The sequence below is a fragment of the Corvus brachyrhynchos genome, unplaced genomic scaffold, assembly GCF_000691975.1.
Source record: "Corvus brachyrhynchos isolate BGI_N302 unplaced genomic scaffold, ASM69197v1 scaffold22, whole genome shotgun sequence".
In the NCBI taxonomy this organism is placed as follows: domain Eukaryota; kingdom Metazoa; phylum Chordata; class Aves; order Passeriformes; family Corvidae; genus Corvus; species Corvus brachyrhynchos.
Genome location: NW_008238355.1, coordinates 2,666,517 through 2,686,190, shown reverse-complemented (window position 1 = coordinate 2,686,190; position 19,674 = coordinate 2,666,517). Strand labels below are relative to the sequence as shown.

The 19,674-nt window shown below is 39.9% G+C and overlaps 1 protein-coding gene across 1 annotated transcript in view; it reads left to right on the top strand.

Moving 5' to 3' along the window:
• DGKQ (diacylglycerol kinase theta) overlaps positions 1-19,674 on the top strand; it is a gene marked incomplete at its 5' end in the record, with an annotated part of 67,719 nt that overhangs the window by 26,611 nt on the left and 21,434 nt on the right. Inside the window, 8 exons of the mRNA XM_017735330.1 lie at positions 2,176-2,276; positions 3,771-3,994; positions 4,824-4,914; positions 7,874-7,928; positions 9,040-9,101; positions 9,364-9,514; positions 10,348-10,386; positions 12,068-12,183. Coding sequence (XP_017590819.1) covers positions 2,176-2,276; positions 3,771-3,994; positions 4,824-4,914; positions 7,874-7,928; positions 9,040-9,101; positions 9,364-9,514; positions 10,348-10,386; positions 12,068-12,183 — 839 coding nt within the window. The remainder of the gene's footprint in view (positions 1-2,175; positions 2,277-3,770; positions 3,995-4,823; positions 4,915-7,873; positions 7,929-9,039; positions 9,102-9,363; positions 9,515-10,347; positions 10,387-12,067; positions 12,184-19,674) is intronic.

The window sequence follows — 19,674 nt, the reverse complement described above, 5'->3', positions numbered from 1 at the left end:
AAGCAAGGTCACTCAGGGCGTTTGTCATGTTCAGTAAGGTTTTGAATATCATAATAGAATCATAGAATGATTTGAGTTAGAAGGGACCTTAAAGATCATCTAGTCCCAACCTCCCTGACATGGGTGGGTACACCTTTCAGTAGACCAGTCAACATAGCCAGTTTTGTCTCAGGGACACTACGATGACTTTGGAGTAGGATGGGAGGCTGTACTGGGGACTGCTTTGCTGTGCAGTGAGGTCTTCGTGTTACATAATGAGAATGTCCTTGCCCACACATTGTGCCATGACCAGTGGAATTGATAATGAAGAAATACCCTTAAGAAGTGGATAAGTCTACACTGAAAAAGAAGTCCAAGTGTAGCTGTCTCATCTCAGAATAAGGAGAAATAAAGATAGTGAGAATTAAGGTATCATGATTTTTCTTTTAGGATTAGAATCTCATTTTTAAAAGACTGCTTTCAGACATAAGTATTAGATAATCCTTTACTTCTGTGGCATCTCCTTTTGACTGAAGTTGGAAAATGTACACTGAAGCAGTAACAGGTGGATTAGACACAACATATTTAGTTTCACGGGGTTCAAGAAAGCTAGCACTGAAGTGTCCTTGCTAAGTATTTATACACTGCTGTCTTTCCTCATAATCTGTCACTGCAGCATTGAGATGCCCAGTGATGCACATTTATGCCTGGATTCTTGCTTGCTTTTTTTCAGTCATCAGTTAGAGGTGGTTAATGGTTTTCTTCCTCCAGTTTCACTTTTCCTTTTTAATCCTTCTGTGGTAAATCTCCTTTTAAATCCTTCTGTGCTAATGTGTTTCATTGTACCTAACTGGTGATATTATTTGAGAGCAAAAGGCTCTCAGTATTTTATTCAGTACGACAGAGTATTTCCAAGCTGTGAGGGAAGCATGGAACAAGACTCCATCATGTAACATATCTCCATTACAATGTGTGTTAACAGACTGCATGATTAACCAGTTGTGTGGGTATTACAGCTGGTGTATGTGGCTCTCACCGAATATTTCTAACATTTCAAGAATTGCAAGTATAAGTCTAATGATTGTACTACTTGCTGATGAATGGAGGTGCACAGATTTATTCTAAGATCAGACTCTGTAACACTGTGCTATGCAACAGGTGACTTTTGTTAATAGTTCAGTGCAACACTGCAATAAAAATGGCATATTCTGTCCGTGAGAAATAGTTGTGTCTGCTGTAAAGCATCAGCTCTCTGGGGAGTGCCTGCAAGACACTGCAAAGCTGAGCAGCTCATCAGGTGTCTTCATAAAGATGAGATCAGGAGAGGACACAAGGTCTGTCTTCCTGGAATCTAGTTTTTGGTCTGGATAGATTAACTTGGTTTCCTTCCCAGAGGCAGTAAGGACACATGTAATGGACCGGTAATATTAACTTGTTCCTAAAACCTCTCAAAACCTGCCTGTTCTATGAGAATTTGGTTGCGCTTTGCTATTACTCTTAAAATAGTTGCTTAAGAGAGTGACTTTGTCATACAGCAGCCTGTACCTGAATCATAACCCATCTTGGTGAAAGGTGAACCTGAAATCCTTCACTTTTCACCCTTTCACAGATGGCTGGGCAACAGTTTGAGTATGGATTTGATAAGACTTTAATGAAGTGAAACACAGCAAAAGGCTGAAGGTCTTCATTTGCTGTACCTTCTTTCTTTTAGTTTTTCTGTTGTCCCTGTATTTTCCTCCCATTGCCTGTACACTTAGCCAACAATTTTAAGGACTTTCTTTGGAAGCACGTTCTCAGAATTGGCAGTGCTCTGGGATTTGTTCTGAAGGTGACGGCACTTTGTCTTCAAGTTGTTCAACTTGTCAATAATAAATGCAGCCTTGAATGCTGAGGATGAGGAAGTGGTGTTAACATACAGCGTATGGTTATAACAGTTATATCAAAAGCCAGGATAAAACTGTGATTACTAGTCTCTCTTTCCTCTCTGAATGTAACCCTGTTTTAAATGAACAGTAACTAAACAAATATTAAAATATTCAGCCTCAAAGCTGGTTCTATGAGAAGGAATGTTCCCATGAAGAAGAAACATTTCAGTTGGTTAAAAGCAGGTTTTTAGTAGTTACATTATGCCCTTCCTATTCAGGTGGCTTTCTGATTTGAGGTGTGTGTTAATGAAATACAATTGTTTCCATTTAGGTAAACAAACACTGAAGATATTTGATGGGAATGATGCAGTGAAACGCAATCAATTTCGACTAATTTCAGTTCCAAGGATTGCAAAAAATGAAGAAGTTGTGGTAAGATACCCAGTGAGGGTCAGTTTTCCAGTGTGATACATATAATTCCATATTATAACAGTAAAAAGCTAACTTTTAGAAATTTAACTCAACAACAAAAATCTGTAAATGGGCTGTAATATTGCAATGTAATTTGACTTCTTCATGTAGTGCTCTTACTTTACAGCATCTGAAGAAATGGTGGCTTACATATCTGTAGCATAATGACAACCACAGTATCACAAGCTAAGCAGTCATTCTGCTTCCCTGTGTTACTCTGAAGCCTGATTTTACTGATACAAGCAACACAGGATAACCAGCTCCTTATGTATTGCTCCTTTTCTGTAGTTTCTGATATTTGTCCTTGGTAGCCACCAATACTGCACGTGAGTTAATTGGCTTCGAACACTAAAGCTTGCTATAGTTATCTCCGCCTCTTGGCTGTGAAAGTAATTAATTGTTGATCACATACTGGCCACTCCCTAGCTTTTCTGGTGCTCCATCTGGGGTGGAAAAAATACTTAGTACTAAATCAAGTGTGCTATACAGATCTTTATTTACTGGGTTAGGCAGAGACCCCATGCTGTGAGAGAGAAATCCCGGAGTGGGAATAGGGTGGTGCACAATAGAATTAAGCATGGTGAGGTCTCAGAGTGATAACAGACTTGGGAGAGAAGTGTGAAGAATGTATTACATCAGAATTTTGACAATTTAAAGCTAAAGATCATTAGGATTTTTATCTTGATACTGTGCTCAAAATCAAGAGGAGTTTTGAAAATGGTTTGTTGTGTTCTGCATTTCAAAGATCTTTAAGAAAAACTATGTCCGGGATTGAAAACATTTTTATTTAGGAGTGCTACTTGCCTTTCAAGTCCATTTTACCAGGCTGGTGCTTTTAATACCAGGGAAGATAAATACAAGTTCTCATTAGTGAGCTGTAAAGACTGCAGCATCTGTTTTAGCAGAGGTGCTGCAGGCATGGGCCTATAATGGATGTAAAATTCCTGTGACTGTGTGCATCTTGCAAGGACAGCCCTTCCCTTTCATCTTCACAGGTGTGTGGGCTTAGGGCAGCCTTGTGGCTGAGAAGCTCACAAATTTTTAGCATCCCCTTAAGTGCAAGAAGACTGAGTAGGCAGAGTTGGGTACAATCAAGGGTAATTTACCATTTTCCTTGTGGAGTAAATTTTACATGCGTGAGTGTAGATTTATTGGACCTGAATTTTTACTTTCAGTCTTAAAATGACTATCACTTTCCAAAAATACTGTGGATTGTGTTCAAATACATTGATATCTCAAGTTTTCTTCTTTCATGTTCACTAAAATTTGTTTTCAAAACTTCACTCTTGTTTCGTTTGGCTTTTTTTTTTTGCCATTGCTATGTGTCCACTGCTCTGAGGTTAGAACATGCATTAATGGTTCATTTTATAAATCAGGTATTTATAATGTCTGTGGCTGTATAGGTATTAATTGTGTCTTTTCAAGTACATGTTCATGTATCTTGCTGTGTTTTAGGAGGCTGCTTTGAGGGCATACTACATAAATGATGACCAGCAGGAGTATGAGCTTCAGACCTTTACGCAGCAGGTGCTGCTCTCTGATGATGTTATCAACAGGAATGATGCTGCAGAGGACAGCAATTTGGGCTCAGTATTCCGCGAATCTGTTCCTGAAGCTTGGATCATCAGAGCCAAACCAAAGGACGAGGAAGTGATCAGAATTTATCCTGCCTGGCTAAAGTGAGTATTTTCCTTCTTGATCACAAGGTTATCCTGCTTGGCTACATTTGTCCTCTGTAGTCTAGCTTTGTTTGTTTTAGTTATTGAAGCTTCAGAAGTCTAACAGAGAATGTAGTTTCTTTTTCTGTATTTCAGGATTCTTCTAGTCGTTTTTCTGAGTGGGTATTATGCATAACATTCATTTCCATGCCTGGAAACTCTTGGGTTTCTTTACATACGTGGAATATACTGTGCAACTTGTGCAGTTCTATTGTCATGTGTTTGGTGAGAAAGATGCAACTTTACATTAACTACATCTGTAAACAAATGATGACATACACATCATTTGAAAAATAGATGGATTTTGTTGAAGAAGTGTGAAGTAGGAAGAACTATAGCGTAACTTCCCATGTGACATGAGGAGGAGGAAAATAAATAATAAAAAACCCCCTATATTTACCACTGAGACAGTATGAATTTTAAGCATATTAATAGTGGAAACAAAATGGTCTGTTGACCTACTAATATCTGAAGACCTGTGGGATAAAATTTAACCATGTGGTCATTTTGCTGTTGCAACTGCATTGCCAAGTTTTATGAAAGACTTGCAGGTTATCTTTGTGATTAGGAAGAAGCTGATCTGCAGTGCTACAATTGTAATTAGCAGTTCCTTGCGATGAAAGTGTTTTCTTGTCTGTGGCGCTGATACCACATCTGCCATGAGCCTCCGTGAACAGCTTTCTCCAACTAATTCAAATATGTGCCTACCGCCAGAGAAAATTTTATACTTAGTTTAAAAAGGTACACACAGATCAAATTATTGTCCTAAAATAAGTATTTTTCTCCTTAGGGTGGGAATGGCATATGTTTCTCTACGAGTAAATAAGGATAGCACTGTGCAGACCGTGATCAAAGAAGTGCTCCCATTACTTGGAAGGCAGGTAAGTGAAAGAACCTAAGCACAGCCATGTACCACCTGAGTGACCCTGAAGTATGTATTTTTCTCTTCAGAAAAATTGCAGTCTCTTAATTCGCAGTTAATGTAAATGTTGTTAGCATTTGGTGGATGATCTTTTGTGACTGGCATGCTGCTCAAAGCTTAAAGCAATCTTCAGGGTAGGTGGGTATGGGTGCTCTGTACTGGAAGGTACCATCAGTGTTTCTGGATCAAGCAGATTTACTTGCATGAACACCATGATTCTTGCGATGCAGCATATTTTTACTGGTTATTTATGTCTTGAAATATTTAAAACACACTTATGTATGTAGCTACTCTGCTAATTTTACCTTGTTGGGAAACTGGCAATCACTGTTAGGATGATCACGCTTGTCTCCTAATTCTCTATGCTGCTTTGAAGGAAATTATAAAATCACAGTATATCTCAAGTTGGAGAGGACCCATAAAGATCACTGAGTCCAACTTCCTGCTCCTTGCAGGATTTCCTGGTAGTAAAGTGTATGACTAACAGCATTGTCCAGACACTTCTTGAACTCTCACAAACTTGGTGCCATGAACACTTTCCTAGGGATCCTGTTCCAGTGACCAGCCACCCTTTCAGTGGAGAACCTTTTCCTAAATTTGAACTCCCCTTAATGCAGCTTCATTCTCTTTTCCTTGGGTTCTATCTCTGGTGACCAGAGAGAGGAGATTGGCACCTCTCCCTTCACTCCCTGCCTTGAGGAAGCTGTTGACCATGATGAGGTCACTTCTCAGCCTCCTCTTCTCCAGGCTGAACAAACCAAGTGACCTCAGAGAGGTCCTTCCAAGTCTTGCCCTTGAGACTTTTCATCATCTCGGTCACTCTGCTCTGGACACACTCAAATGGGTTGATGTCCATCTTATATTGTGGCACCCAGACCTGCCCCCAGCACTCGAGGTGAGGCCACCCCAGTCCAGAGCAGAGCAGGACAATCCCCTCCCTTGCCCGGCTGGTGATGCTGTGCCTGATGCACCCCAGGACACGGGTGGCCCTCCTGGCTGCCAGGGCACTGCTGGCTCATGTTCAACTTGCCACCAACCCAGTCCGCGAGATCTTTTTCCACAGGGCTGCTCTCCAGCTCTCATCCCCCAGCTTGTATTTTTAACCAGGATTACGCCATCCCAGGTTGAGAATCTGGCAGTAGCTCTTGCTAGATTTCAAATGGTTGGTGATTTCCCAGCTCTCTATCTCATCCAGATCTCCCCATAAGTGTCCCCTACCTTTGAGGGAGTCCACAGTTCCTCCTGCTTAGTATCCTCAGGAAACTCTCAGTGCATTTGATTCCTTCATCCAGACAATTTATAAAAACGTTAAAGAGCACTGCAGAAATTTTCTTCCTATGGTAGCAACCAGCATCTCTGTAGCCAGCCCCCAAGCGCTGCAAGGAAGGACTCAAGGCTGAAACAGCATCCACGTTCTTCACTGTCTGCATTCCTTCCCACATCACTGGAAATTACTAGATACATCTTGTAATCTTGTAGATGCACATGCTTTCCTTGGAAGATAATCTCTTTTCAGTCTGCCTGTCCTTCTTAGGGTTGGTGCCAAAACAATATGACTTTCAGGAAACATGTTAGTAGGCTTTGCTAGCATACCAAGCTATTGGCCAACCCAGCCAGTGTGGAGACACAAAGCTGTAGCGTGCGCATTTTCTTCTGCACCTGGGGCTTGTGAGCACACCAGGAAATCAGCACAGTTCCACTGCTCCAGGGGCTTGCAGAGGGTGACTGCTGCCCTTTGGGGTTATTTACAGAGTACATTGGAACATGCATGTGACTACTATGTGCAGTAAGTGATAATCATAGATCTGACTAGGTATATCCATTGTGTAAAGCATGCAGCTTGTTTTGGCTGCAGAATACTTCCAGGATCTGTTGTCAGTCCATTTCCTCAAGTGCTGTGGACCTTTTGACAAAAATTGGAACAACGATGTCCAAGGTTTTGTCTTCTCTGAAAAAAAACAACAGTCAAACAGTATAGTTGGGAATTTTGTTAGGGAAAGATCTCTGTATTTGGGAAGCTAGCTATATGCTCTAAAGAAAATTAATTCTTTGGCTCAGTTGCAATTTCTCCAGTAGTGATAGTTTTTAAACGCTCTACTTGTTTCTCTATATAAACATGCATACAGGAAATCTCTTTTTAATATCCAGAATTTGCCTGGGCTGCAGATGCTCCCAAGTTGCTTTCATCAAGTATCAGGCAAAGCACATGTAGGCAGTTGAGGCTCTCAACACCCCTGGTCATGACATGCAAAGCAAGGTCATTTTTCTCTTGAGTCTCAAGGGTAAAATTTAAGACCCTTCCTCAGTCATGAGTGTCATATGTTTGCAAGGTTTTGTCATAAATGGTTCAGCTTTTGGTGCTGCTCTTCTGATCCAGCTGCAAGGGACTTGACTTCTCCCTAGCAGTAGCTTGGAGAAGAGACTGTGGCACATGTGAAGAGGGTTTTGTTCCATCAGTGCCTGTGGAGTGCCCCATGAGATGGGGAGTGGTCACCCTGGTTTTGCCAAGCTGGTTTCTGGGCCATCTTCTCAAAGAGCGGGCTTATTCCCAGTCCTGCATGCTTTCTCTGGAAGGACATTCAGGAAATACCCCACATGAGCTGTTCATCGCTGAAGCACGAACGGGATCAACCGTGCTGGACAGGGGCCCCATCACAATGTGGCTGTGACAGTGCCAATGTTTTTAGGAGCATGGTAGCATAATGCCATGAGTGTGTAAAGTGGAGATTATTCCTGTCTTGGAAGGAGTTGATCAGAGGAAGAACATCATGGTTGATTTAAAAATATTTAATTTTTTTAAAATGTTTAATTTTCCATGCTCTGTTATACACTGTGTACAGTATATAACACAATAATGTAAACATCTGGGAAAATTATGTCGTTCAGAAGCTGCATTTACATTCTGTATCTTTTGGCAGACCGAGTGCCTCCAGAATTTCAAATTGGTGGAAGTGCTTATGGGCAGTAAGCAAGGTAAGTCAAGGAGCATTGGCGAAAGGCACATCTGATCTCCGTGGGATTTTTCCCCATTCTAACACAGTTCATTTTCAACAACAAAAAACACAAATGAAACTTGATGATGATGTTGAAATACTTAATCAGGAGTGATGCAGGTTCTTTTCAGTCTTGTATGTCCTGTGGGAATAAGGTTCCCCTTCATTATTACGTAAAATCTCATTTGCAGTTTCTGGTGGGTATTGACACTTCTGCCCTATTTTGGGGAGCTATGTTTAACTGACATAATTTTCTTAATTGCAGTTATTTATTAAAGATTAATTCTAAAGTTCAAATGGTTCCCTTCCTCTGTCTTCTTTCTCCCATGGAAGAGTAAGTTTGAGTCCTAAGACAGTCCGAGTAATATGTTTGTGTGTTAGGAAGAACAGAAATCTGCAGTCCTAGCATTGCTCAAGTGTTTTGTGATCCTGCAGGAACTGGGCTGGTGTTCTCCCAGTTTACATCTCTTTGTGCTTCAGTATTTGCAAGGTTGAATGGAGAAATAAATAAAGACATTGAAGTAGTCTAATGCTCTGACCACAGCTGAGTAAATATCTTTGTAGTTCTGCTTTGCTTTATTTGTGAGCATTATTGGGAAGTTGTTTTATAAGGTTATGGCAGCTTTGTTAATGTCATAACCTTGGTTGGTTTCTGGTACTCCATTTTAAAGCATCATTTCCAACCTTACTTTAACTGGAAGTTGTTAGAATTGTTTTAATATTTTGATAAAATACAGAAGTTGGTTATTACAGTACTTGTTAAGGAATATAGTCTTAAAGTCTTCTGTCAAACAGTTAGATTATTACCAAAGTATACTGCTTGTCTTTTGAGTGGGTTCAGGCTGTTTCTGCCTTTTTTTAAAGGAGGCTGGTGTTTAGGAACTGTGAAAAAAGTCAGACTGTTCCAAGCACCTATGTGTTTTTTCCGTTGGATCATAAGTAGCTCAGGTCTGCATGGTCCTTTATGATAAAATTAGTTGTGTGCAGAGCTGTACTTTTTCCCTAAATGTTTTTCTTATTGTTTTTGTGTAATTGAGCCTGATAATAATTTACATGCTTTCTAACATGATTAATGGTCTTGTCCTCTCCAGTGCAGCGCATGGTCTTGGACAATCAGGAACTGATTCTTAACAGACTCAAGGACATAAGAAAGGTAAACCTGAGAAAGGAATGTGATTTTTTTTAAATTTTTTTTCATAGCAAGTATGGAATCTCTCTTACAGAAAAAGTAACTGGTTACCCCCTAAGTAGGCTCAAGGGTAGAGAAGCTAAGTGCTTGAACTGAAGTTTGTTTCTGTTTCTGATATTCTCTAGGCATAGAGGACATGATTGCTAAGTGCAGAACTATTTTGGATTTTGCTTCACAGTATCTTTTTGCCAAATGTCATGTCATTTATTTTCCTTTATTTTGGTAGACTTCAATACGTCAGATGAATCAAACAAGATTTTACATTGTGGAAAACAGCAAATCCATTGTACAAGTAGATTTATTTGTTGGTGGCCTTCCACCTCAGCTTTCCCCTGAAGAATACACAAATATTCTCAAGGAAGAATTAGCTATCAAAAGTAAGTAAACAGGTGCATTTTCAGACACATTAACTTGTACAGAACAAAATGTAGCAGCATCAATCACTCATTTTTCTTATAATTTTAACGTTTCCTGACCTTATTTTAAAAAATCATTCTGCCTTTTACACTCATGTGGGCTTTTTTAATCATTTTAACATGCTCACAGTTGCAGGAGAGATGTGACAGCTCATTATTTACAGAATAATTATTATGTTACTTGGGTTGTATGTGACTACACTTTTTATTTTGTATGTGTGTGTGAAAATGCATCACTCTTTAGAAGAACTATACATACCTTAAACCACGTGCAGAATGTCCCTTGCCTTTTTTAACCTCTGACACTTTTTGCCTGGGCTGTTCTCCATGTTATTCATGAGCTCTGTGCCCCATCATGGACAAGTATGAGCAGTGTGTGCAGACACGTATGGACAAACACTAGGGGAAAAGAATTTATTTTTCTTTTTCAAAGACGTGTAATTGAATTTTCATGATATTCGTTTAACCGATACTTTGTATAAACAGTGTCAGGAATGTGTCATGCTTTTTATTGCAGGAAACAAAGCATTTTTCCCTATCTTTTATGTCACTTCAAGAGGAATTAAACTTGAAATGTCGCAAAGACTTCTTAGTCACCTTTTATGAAAATCAGTTTAGCTTTTCTTACTTGCAATGTAAACTTGAGAAGGCAAGTGTTAGCTGGAGGTTCTCCCTGTATTTGTATAACTTTTAATATTTATTTATATTATATTTATGTAACTTTTAAAAATATTTTAAATATTTACTCTAAATGTACCCAAGGTTTTATGTGTTTATATTTTTCCCCTTTGCAGCAAATGTAGTATCTGTGAGTCATGTTTATCAAGCACAAGGTAAGCATTAAAATTTCTAGTCTTGCAAACAATGTCTATGTTCAAAACTGCAGCGTAATACTAGAGGCTGGAAGCTCAGAGTATGTTAGTCTGACTGCATAAGCAAAAAGCCCTTCAGGTAAAATGTAACACATTGTACTTATGAGAGCAGTGGATTAGTGCTAGCTTATTAAAAAAAAGTTAAAAGGTTGGCTTCATGCTGTGTATAACAGAAGGTGGTAATATTTCATCATAAAAATGAGTTTTGAAGTTGCACTTCAACTGCATAATCTTAACAACACAGAACTGTTAAAAAGCCTTCAAGTGTTCTTTCTTTGACTTCAAGAATACTAAAATTTGGTACTGCTTTTGGACTCAGTGGGACTGTTTCATAGTCACTGTTTCCTAGCAGTGTTAAGAGCTAGAGTTCAGGGGCTGAAAGTTGAAGAAAATAAACGCATTCCTATCTGCCTTCATCTCTTGAGCTGTTTCTTTGCTTTTGCTGTCTGTATTAATTTTATTTCAGCAAAGTTGGAGAAGCCATGAGGCTTCTGAGAGCTGGAGCAGCAGTGGCTCTGGGCAGCTTTAGTGCTGTGGTCAGGTGGAGATCTGCATTTGGTAAAAATTAAAAGTGTGGAATTTTCTCTTCTGTATGTTTAGGTATCTGTAGTCGAGATGCTTCACATCCTTTGGCAGGCTTAGCTTCCACATGTCTGCTAAATGGATCTTTCTAGAGCATGGTTTTGAAGACTGATGTGTTTGACTTCCTTTGTGTTTTTGCTGACTCCACATGACTAATTGACACGGATTGATTTTGATTTTTTCATAGCAAGAGCTGTAAAGCTTTCAGATGTACCTTCTCCTTTCCATATTTGTCAGTGGAGAATACTGGGTTTTGTGATACTCTTCCCATGTCACAGCATCATTAAACCAAATTTACATGCATGTGTTTATTAGATGTTTCTGCTTGGATGTGACTTTTATTGCCACTTTCTTATTATGTTTGTGTTTTTGTGGTTCTCATAACTTCCTAACTCTCCCTTTTTGTTGCAGCCAGGTTATGTTACCAGCCTACCTCTCATATACTGTCCATGCATTTTTGTCTTGTTCTGCCCTGTTTTCCTCCTCACCAAGTATCTTACTTTATACTTGTCAGTGGTTATTTTGTCAGTGGTTATTTTGTTTTCTTCTCTTTTATCTTCCCTTCTTCCCCAACTTCTCTATTCAGAACCTAAGCCAACATAAAGATCTAGACTTGATTATCAGCCCAAATATTTGCTGGCACTAATTCTTACTGAGATATTGTAAATGAAGAGAACTAATGGATTTTTAATAATTGGATACAAAATGAAACCTGATACCTCTGCAACTTGTACATGATGAGAACAGAATGTTAGTTATGATAAAGAGTATGCAAATAGGCCCTACCCCTGAAGCTCAGAGGAAATCTTTAAATATGCATCAGTTCTGTGCTGCAACTCTTGTCTTCAACTTGCTTTGCTTTAACAAATACCTGAAGTGTGTTTGAGGGTAGGAAGGAAGGTTTAAAAACACAACACAATTCAACTGATAGCAAACAACTGCAGAATAAGTTTTGCTGAATAATGTCCTCAGTAAACTGAGTAAACTTTTGCTGTAATATGAGACCTATTTTCTAATAATAATAGAAAATATAAAAAGTAGTTCTGATGCCTCTTTACAGGTGCTGTTGTACTCCAAATTTCATGTTTTTCTGAAGCTGAAAGAATATATATGCTAGTTAAAGATACTGTTGTCAATGACAAGCCTCTGAATGCTGTGGTGATTCCTGCAGTTATGGTAAGAGACAGGTTTGAATTTAAAAATGTCTTTAAAAGAAAAAAACTGCCTTAAAATTCTTTCTGCTAGAACTAAATGAAAATATGCTTTATTCAAAGAGGCCATACTGTAAGTAGTGTGATAAAAAAAAATACTTCAGAGCCTGTACTTCATGTATATAATATATTCAGTAAGTCACTTATCCTATTACTGTTGAATTGTCAATCTACAGCTGCCTAACTATGCAACTATAAAGGGGAGAAAAACAGCTTTTTTCTCCTTGTTTCTTTCAAAAATCAAGATGTTAAGTGGGGTTTCAGTTTCAGCTGGTACGTCTTAAAATGCTTACAGACCTTTGTTATGGGAGCTAAATGTGTTTCCTCATTAACTATGAGGTAAAGTACTTCTGCTTATTTTCACATTGACATTAGCTTCATTTCCCCCATTCTGTAGCAGAGGCAGTTTGACCTTGTTTACCTCTTGAGGATTTCAGAAGAACATAGTCTTCTGAAAGACTTAGTGCAAGAGTTGTTTCACAAATTCAGGCTTGATTCTGATTTATTCTTATTGTTACAAATCACTTTCATATGAATCAGTTGGTTTAATAATAGGTTTCATGTTAATAAAGTAGAGTCAATGTGAGAAGAGGAAAATGATTAGCTGAGTGAAGTGATATTTTTAACCAGGATTATGTAGGTTCTGTCCAAAAAAGAGTGTTGTTGTAGTTACTTTCTGCTGAGGTGTTGTGTATCTTGCAGTTACTATCTTTCTGGAGCTGCATTATGCAAGTGAAGTGAGAGTCTTGGTTTGACTTCTTGGAACTTCACAGGTCAAAAACTTCAAAAAATTACACTATTAGTGGGAATTATGAAACATCTTTAGATAGGAGGGTATCAAGTTCCATGGCCATAGATGCTTACTCACATATCTGCTTTCACTGTTTAAAAATGAGTCCTACACTTGTCAGGGTTTTCTGAAGGCAAAATTATGGGTTTTGTATGAGCAGACACTAGTGGTAGCGCTCACATGCAACTGGCAAAATCAAAAGTTACAATCCCTCCTAAAAATATAAGAGCCTTGTTCTTATGCATGCATAGGAATTACATTTTGTGAAGTTCTTAGAAATCAAGGCCCCCTTGTCCAAACTAGGTTTCAGAGTGCCTGTTACGAGAAACAGAAAGCAGCATGAACTTTTGGATACTTGTTTTTGATGTTTTTTAGGCAAATGCATTGTGAACCTGTATTTGGTGTCTGCGGTGTGAAGTTGGAAATACTCCACTCCGCTGATTACATATGTCTGTTTTTCTGACACTGGCTATGTTTGAAGAGAACTTAGGAAATATCCAGGAAAATGTGGATATTGTTGTTATCTGATCAAGATATTTTTTAGAAACTCCAGTTCAGGGGACTGCTAGGGATTAATTTCTAATATGTGAGCAGGAGAGAGGGGCTGTACCGGGGCACAAACATTATGTTTCCATTTCAGCATGTGTTGTTTATATTTGGTCATCTCACTGAAAGGAGCCAACAGTTAATCTAAATGATACTTCAAGTATTGTTTTTTACATGATTGTCCAGCCAGCTTATGCCATTCACTAATTACCCAAGGTAGACTAATGGTTGATTATTGTCTTTACTTTGGGTAGCAGTTGGACTAGATGACCTCCTGCAGTACTTTCAACCCAGGCTATCTTTTTAGCCTATGATAATATTAGTCTTTGTTTATATGTGTGATCATTTAAATACAGTACCAGGAAATACACAGGAACTGACACAATACTAAATTTACACCATGTTTAACATTCCTTTTGTGAGTGAAATACAAAGAAGTTGGGAATGAAGAGCTAATGATTTTTCCAAATTGCCAATTAAATTAAAGAAAAAACTAACCAACCAAAAAACAACAAACCAAAATAGCCCTTCTTAAAAATTGGTAAAAGCACAGGAGTATTGGTGGTTAGCAGGTTGCTACTCTTATTTTTCTGAGGTGGAATTTGCTTACTCTGTGTCTGATATACCATCTAAGGAGGAGGCACAGTTCTAGTCTGGCATGCTCAGGTCTACCTGAAGAAATTCACCCCCTTATTACCATTACTGAGAAGTTTAAGTGCAGAATCAGTTTGCATAAGCTGCTTATTAGAAAGTCAAGCAGTTAGTGTTACCAGATGTGTTGATCTGTTCGCTGTTTCGGGCCTTTAAGAATTTAATTGAACATTTTTTCATTTCACAATATTCAAATAAATGAAAATACTCTCTTCACTGGAGTGTGGAAAAAAAAAAGTGCAGTATTTATAAAGCAGTTTAGCTGCTGTGTGTAAGAAACTGTGGGGACAGTTTTGTTTCACTCTTTGGTATCATGTCAAGGTGAAAGACATTGCAGGACTAAATCCTTCCGTTCAGAACTAATTTACCAGAACTTGTTTTGCAGCACTGGCAAGCAAGGAAGTCAGCAGACAATTGTATGAGGCCGATACCAGCACAGGCTTTTGTGGCTTTATCACTAACGCCTTTTACTAGTGGAGTGCCCTCTGATAATACTGTTTAGATTCCTTAAGAGTAGCAGGAAAAGATGTAGAAGGTTCCCAAATAGATGAAACTTTCAGTTTCATTCATTCCACTAAATCCTCACACAAATATTTACATCTTAAAATCATCGTAGTTAAATGAGCCTTTTAGCCGAAACATGAGTGATTACTTTTCACCCTTCTGAAAGGGTTGTCACCCTTTTCAACCTTCACTGGAAGGGTTTTCAAGCATTGGAATGGACTGCCAAGGGAAGTGGTGGAATCACCAATCCCTGGAGGTGTTCAAGAAGTGACTGGACATGGCACTTAGTGATGTGGTCTAGTTGACAAGGTGGTATTCAGTTAAAGGTTGAACTTGTTCTTACACGTCTTTCCCAACTTCAATGATTCTGTGATTCATCCATTTCTGCAATATGCCAAAAAATAAAGAAAAGGCTTGGGGTTGACCCAGCTGCTGCTCCAGTTGTGTTGCGACACCTTGCATGTAATTCCGCATCAGATAATGAGTCCTTTCTGGCCAGGGTGGAGAAATTTTGTGCTTGGGGCATTGTGAGTCCTTCCACATGGAAGATGCTGCTGGCAGTTGCTTGCAAATGTTGAATTCTACTTGTCAGAGATATGTGCAGTTCCGGGAGACAGCCCACCACCCAGGAAGATGTGCCGTGGTTGTCACATTGGTAGGCTGGTGGCACAGAACGACTTGTTCTGCTTTGTTGTGAGATGTGATTACACAATACAGTCAATGGAAAGGGGATTAGCATGGATAACAAACATCTTGCCCCAGTCTAAAGCCATGTTGTGCTACTCCTGACAAATTACGCAATTCACAGTGACTGTCAGAGTGTCTAAATCACGGAGCCTCCTTCAGCTGTCTCTAAGAAAGGAGCAATAAATTCCTTCCTGAATGCCAGCCAACACAAAACCCTTCTGCAGATTTCACTCCTCAAGCACAGCACTGAAGCCAGGGCTAAAGGGGGAAGGGAGTCCTTGGGCTGTGAGTCACATACTCTCTTCTGCCCAGTAACAAACTCACTCGTCTGTCTCCAGTGGGGCTTTATCAAGGAACTTCTAAAAATTGTGCAGCATAAGGGTGCTACCCTTGTGGCTCTCTGTAATTCTAACAAAGAGAAAGCTCTTGAGAAAGCACAGCAACAGCCCTGCTCTACTGTACAAACGGTCAAGAGTTTTTAATGCCTACCAAAAAATAATTGTTTTCTTAGAAGCTGGCCTTTATCTGGGGATTTAGCAGTGTTTCTTACTCTTTTAAGCTTATTGACGAGTTGTGATGGGAAGCAAGTTCACTGTAAGGATAAGCAGTTTCTCAAACTCTTCTTTTTATTCTGAATAGCTGCATCAACTACTAAATGCATATAGTTAGGAATTTACATTGGAAGATACCTTAACAAAGGTGGATTTGAGTAGTAGGACTGTTCAGTTCACGCTACATAGGGATTTTTTATTAGCTCCAGGCATTCGCTGCAGCTGCCTGTGAATCTTAGTAGCATTCAGGGTATATGTTTAACTGGTTTGGGGGTTTTTCGGTACAGTATTGACACTTGACAAGAAATGTAGTTGGCAATTTACAGTAGAAACTGTAAATATGTATTTGCAACAATTTATGTTACTTGAGTAAGATCTCAGGCAACTTTACGAAACACAGCTGTGCTTTTGAATGCTTTAGAGTGTACCATGTCTCAGAAATAGTTGTGATTCCCTTAAGATGCTTTTGAATTATTTCAGTTACTTGGTTTTAAACCCAGTGCGTTAGAACGTGCCTGTAAAAGCAAGTAATATAAAACACGTGTTCAGCATGTCACTTCTAAATGTCCCAAACCAGTATTTTTAGAAACTGATTGCCTGAAGAAGAGAAGATAATCAAATGTTCTTAGTACATTCAAGTAAGGTATTTTTTAGACTTCAGTGTTGTGCTGGTTTCTTTGCTCTTATTCTTTTTTGAAGAAGTTTTTGTTTATTTCGAGCTGCAGAACTTCATATTTTTTTCTTTTTATTATCCCATTAACCCCCTTTTTTTAAACCCCACAAGTTTCCAGGCATTATACCAAGCCTGAGGTTTCAGGTTGCCAGTATTGTTCAGAAAATTGAAATGGCTGGAGGTTAAATTTAGCTCTAAAAAAGCTAAAAGAGGAAAGCTTTAAAAAAGCTCTGAAGAGGAAGAAATGGTAAGTGGACAGGAGAGAGGGTAGGGCAGAGTAAAAGCTGGACAAGGAGTGCTGGAAGGGAACAGGTTGCTCTCTTACCCCGTGGGACATGATGTTTCCTTTCAGAGCTGCTCTGCCTTCTGATGCTTGTGGGATTTAACTCCATACAGCACTACAGGCTGGGCAGAGTGCCTGGAAAGAGTCCCAGAGCGAAAGGACCTGGGGATGCTGGTCAACCTCTGGCTGAACATGAGCCAGCAGTGTGCCCAGGTGGCCAAGAAGGCAGGCCAATGGCATCCTGGCCTGTATCAGCAACAGAGTGGCCAGCAGGACAAGGGGAGTGATTGTCCCCCTGGACTCAGCACTGGTGAAGCCACACCTCAAGTACTGTGTCCAGTCTGGGCCCCTCGCTTTAAAAAGAACATTGATGTGCTGGACATGTCCAGAGCTCATGAAAGGACCAGAAAAAACATGTCATATGAGAAATGGCTGAGGGAGCTGGGGTTGTTTAGTCTCCAGAAGAGGAGGCTCAGGGGCGATCCCATTGCTCTCTACAACTCCTGAAAGGAGGGTGTAGTGAGGTGGGGGTCAGTCTGTCCTGCCATGCCTGCAGTGAGAGGACAAGAGGAAATGGCCTTAATCTGAGACATGGGAGAATCAGATATTAGAAAAAAAATTATCTCTGTCAGGGTGGTCAGGCATTGGAATAGGTTGCCTGCCCATGGAGGTCACCATCCCTGGAGGTGTTCAAGAGGCATCAAGATCTGGGGCTGGTGATGTGATTGAGTGGTTTAGGTGTTACAGTAGCAATGCTGGGTGGATGGTTGGACTTGATGATCTTAAAGTTGTCTTCCAACCTTGATGATTCTGTGATTATCAAAGGACTATCCTAAGTGGGATGTGGCAGTTGATGATGTGGGAACTGATGGACGAACAAGATGGCCTTTACTTCTGAAAACACCAGAGCTCTGCTTACTCTTCCATTAATGCTTGGAATGGCTCAAGGGGACAAAATCCGCTTGTCTCTTTGGAATGTGTGGATCCTTAAGCTGTTGACTTAATATTCAAGGAATCCTTCCTTTTTGTGACAGTGGCATGCATTATTTTCCATAGACTTCCTTTGCTGCCTCCAAATATCCTTTCCATGTGCTTAACAGAAATTAATATATTGCCCTTATTGTGTGCTGGGCATGCTTTGAGTAATTGCTTCTCCCTTTCCAATAAGGCCTGAATGTAGAGGTGAAAGGTGTTTTGTCTTCAGTTGTCAGTTTAGGATGAAGGTGGTTCCTTTGGAGAGAGCTGTGTGCACAGCTTCACAGCCTCTTTCTCATCAACCTACTTGTTTTGTCAGCAGTAGAACCTTTCCAGTAAAACAAAATGTTGAGGTTCTTTTGGCTCTTTGTCCCCCCAAACAGCCATTGTTTGGCTCATTTATTTGTCAAGAAAACAGATGTATTTTCAAACTGAATGTCTCTGGTAGAATCTGAAGGACGAGTAAAGAAGGGGCAGTTTGTGCCTGCTTCACCAGCCTTCGTACCTGCTAAGTGTTCCTCTTTTCAGTGTGTTTTCTCTTTGTCAAGAGACAAGTCACACTGGATGGCAGAGAGTATTTTTCATGCAGGCAGTGTTAGAGGAGAAGGATTTTTATGTGACTGAATGTTGACGCATCTGGCAGGGTGTGAGTTGCAGAAGATTAGCACTCAGCTCTTCTAAGAACAAAAAAATTAGAGGAAATCTCTCAAGTACTGTGAAGACCCAAACAATCATTTGTTTGTAAGTGCCTAAATCAGCTCACAGATCTGGGGTATCTCAATGTCAGACTCTGTTTTGCATCCCCAGAAATCTAACTCATTAATTTGACCTGATTTCTCTGTTGTTCACCTCAGATCATGGTCTCTGGTGGTCGCTCACAGGCAGCAGCTGAAAGGCTCTCTGGGTGCAGTCTCCTCCCATCTGTAGCTGTTGGTATCTCTCCACATGCTTGCACGCTGTGGTCATGCTGCTGCCTCACCGCCCCCTGAATCATTCTTGTCTAAATTGACTTATATTTAGCACTGTTGTTCTGTTCCCTGAATCCATCCGGTCAGCTGCGTGACAAATTGCTGTTCCCTGAATGCTGTCCAATTTGTAAATAAGAATTACCACCACTTAGGGACTATGGCAGACGTTTCTGTTTAGAAGTGCACTTGTTGAAATGTCCAATAGACTTTTCTGGCATGTACCTGCACCCCAGCCTTGTGGCAGGATGGATGAAAGGTGTGCTGGTGTCTTCTGATCTTTGTAGAACTACTTAAAAATCATTTTACAGAACTATTTATGGGTGGACAAGCTGGCTGAAAACCAGTCCCAGGGGAGTGCATCTGTTGGCTGGAAGTTTTGATGTCCAGTGAGGCTGCAGGTATTGTTCCCATGCAAGCCGTGGAGTGCCCCAGGAAATCTCACCTCTGCCATGTCCAGTGGCCTCCTCTGCAGTGGTTTCTTTGGAGGCTTTGAGAGTCCTTTCAGCAGCAGCTTCAGTAGGTCATAAGATACTGACACCCCTGAGTAAATCCTCATGATGTAAAAGCTTTGCTTACATATTTTTAAAAGAAACTTTCAGCTTCTAAATTCATAGGGAGAGGTACACCACTGTCTGCCCCAAACATCTTCATTTTCAAATGTTTTGTCCTTGTAAATTGATATGCATTCTAAGACAACCACAAAACTAAAGGAAGATTTTTCAGTTGGTGTCATAGGTTAGCAAGCATAGTCCCGGAAGGGACGTCCTTGCTAAGGGGTGCTTACAGTTTCCTCTGGGAACTGATAGAACCTATCAGCTGGCCAGTTTG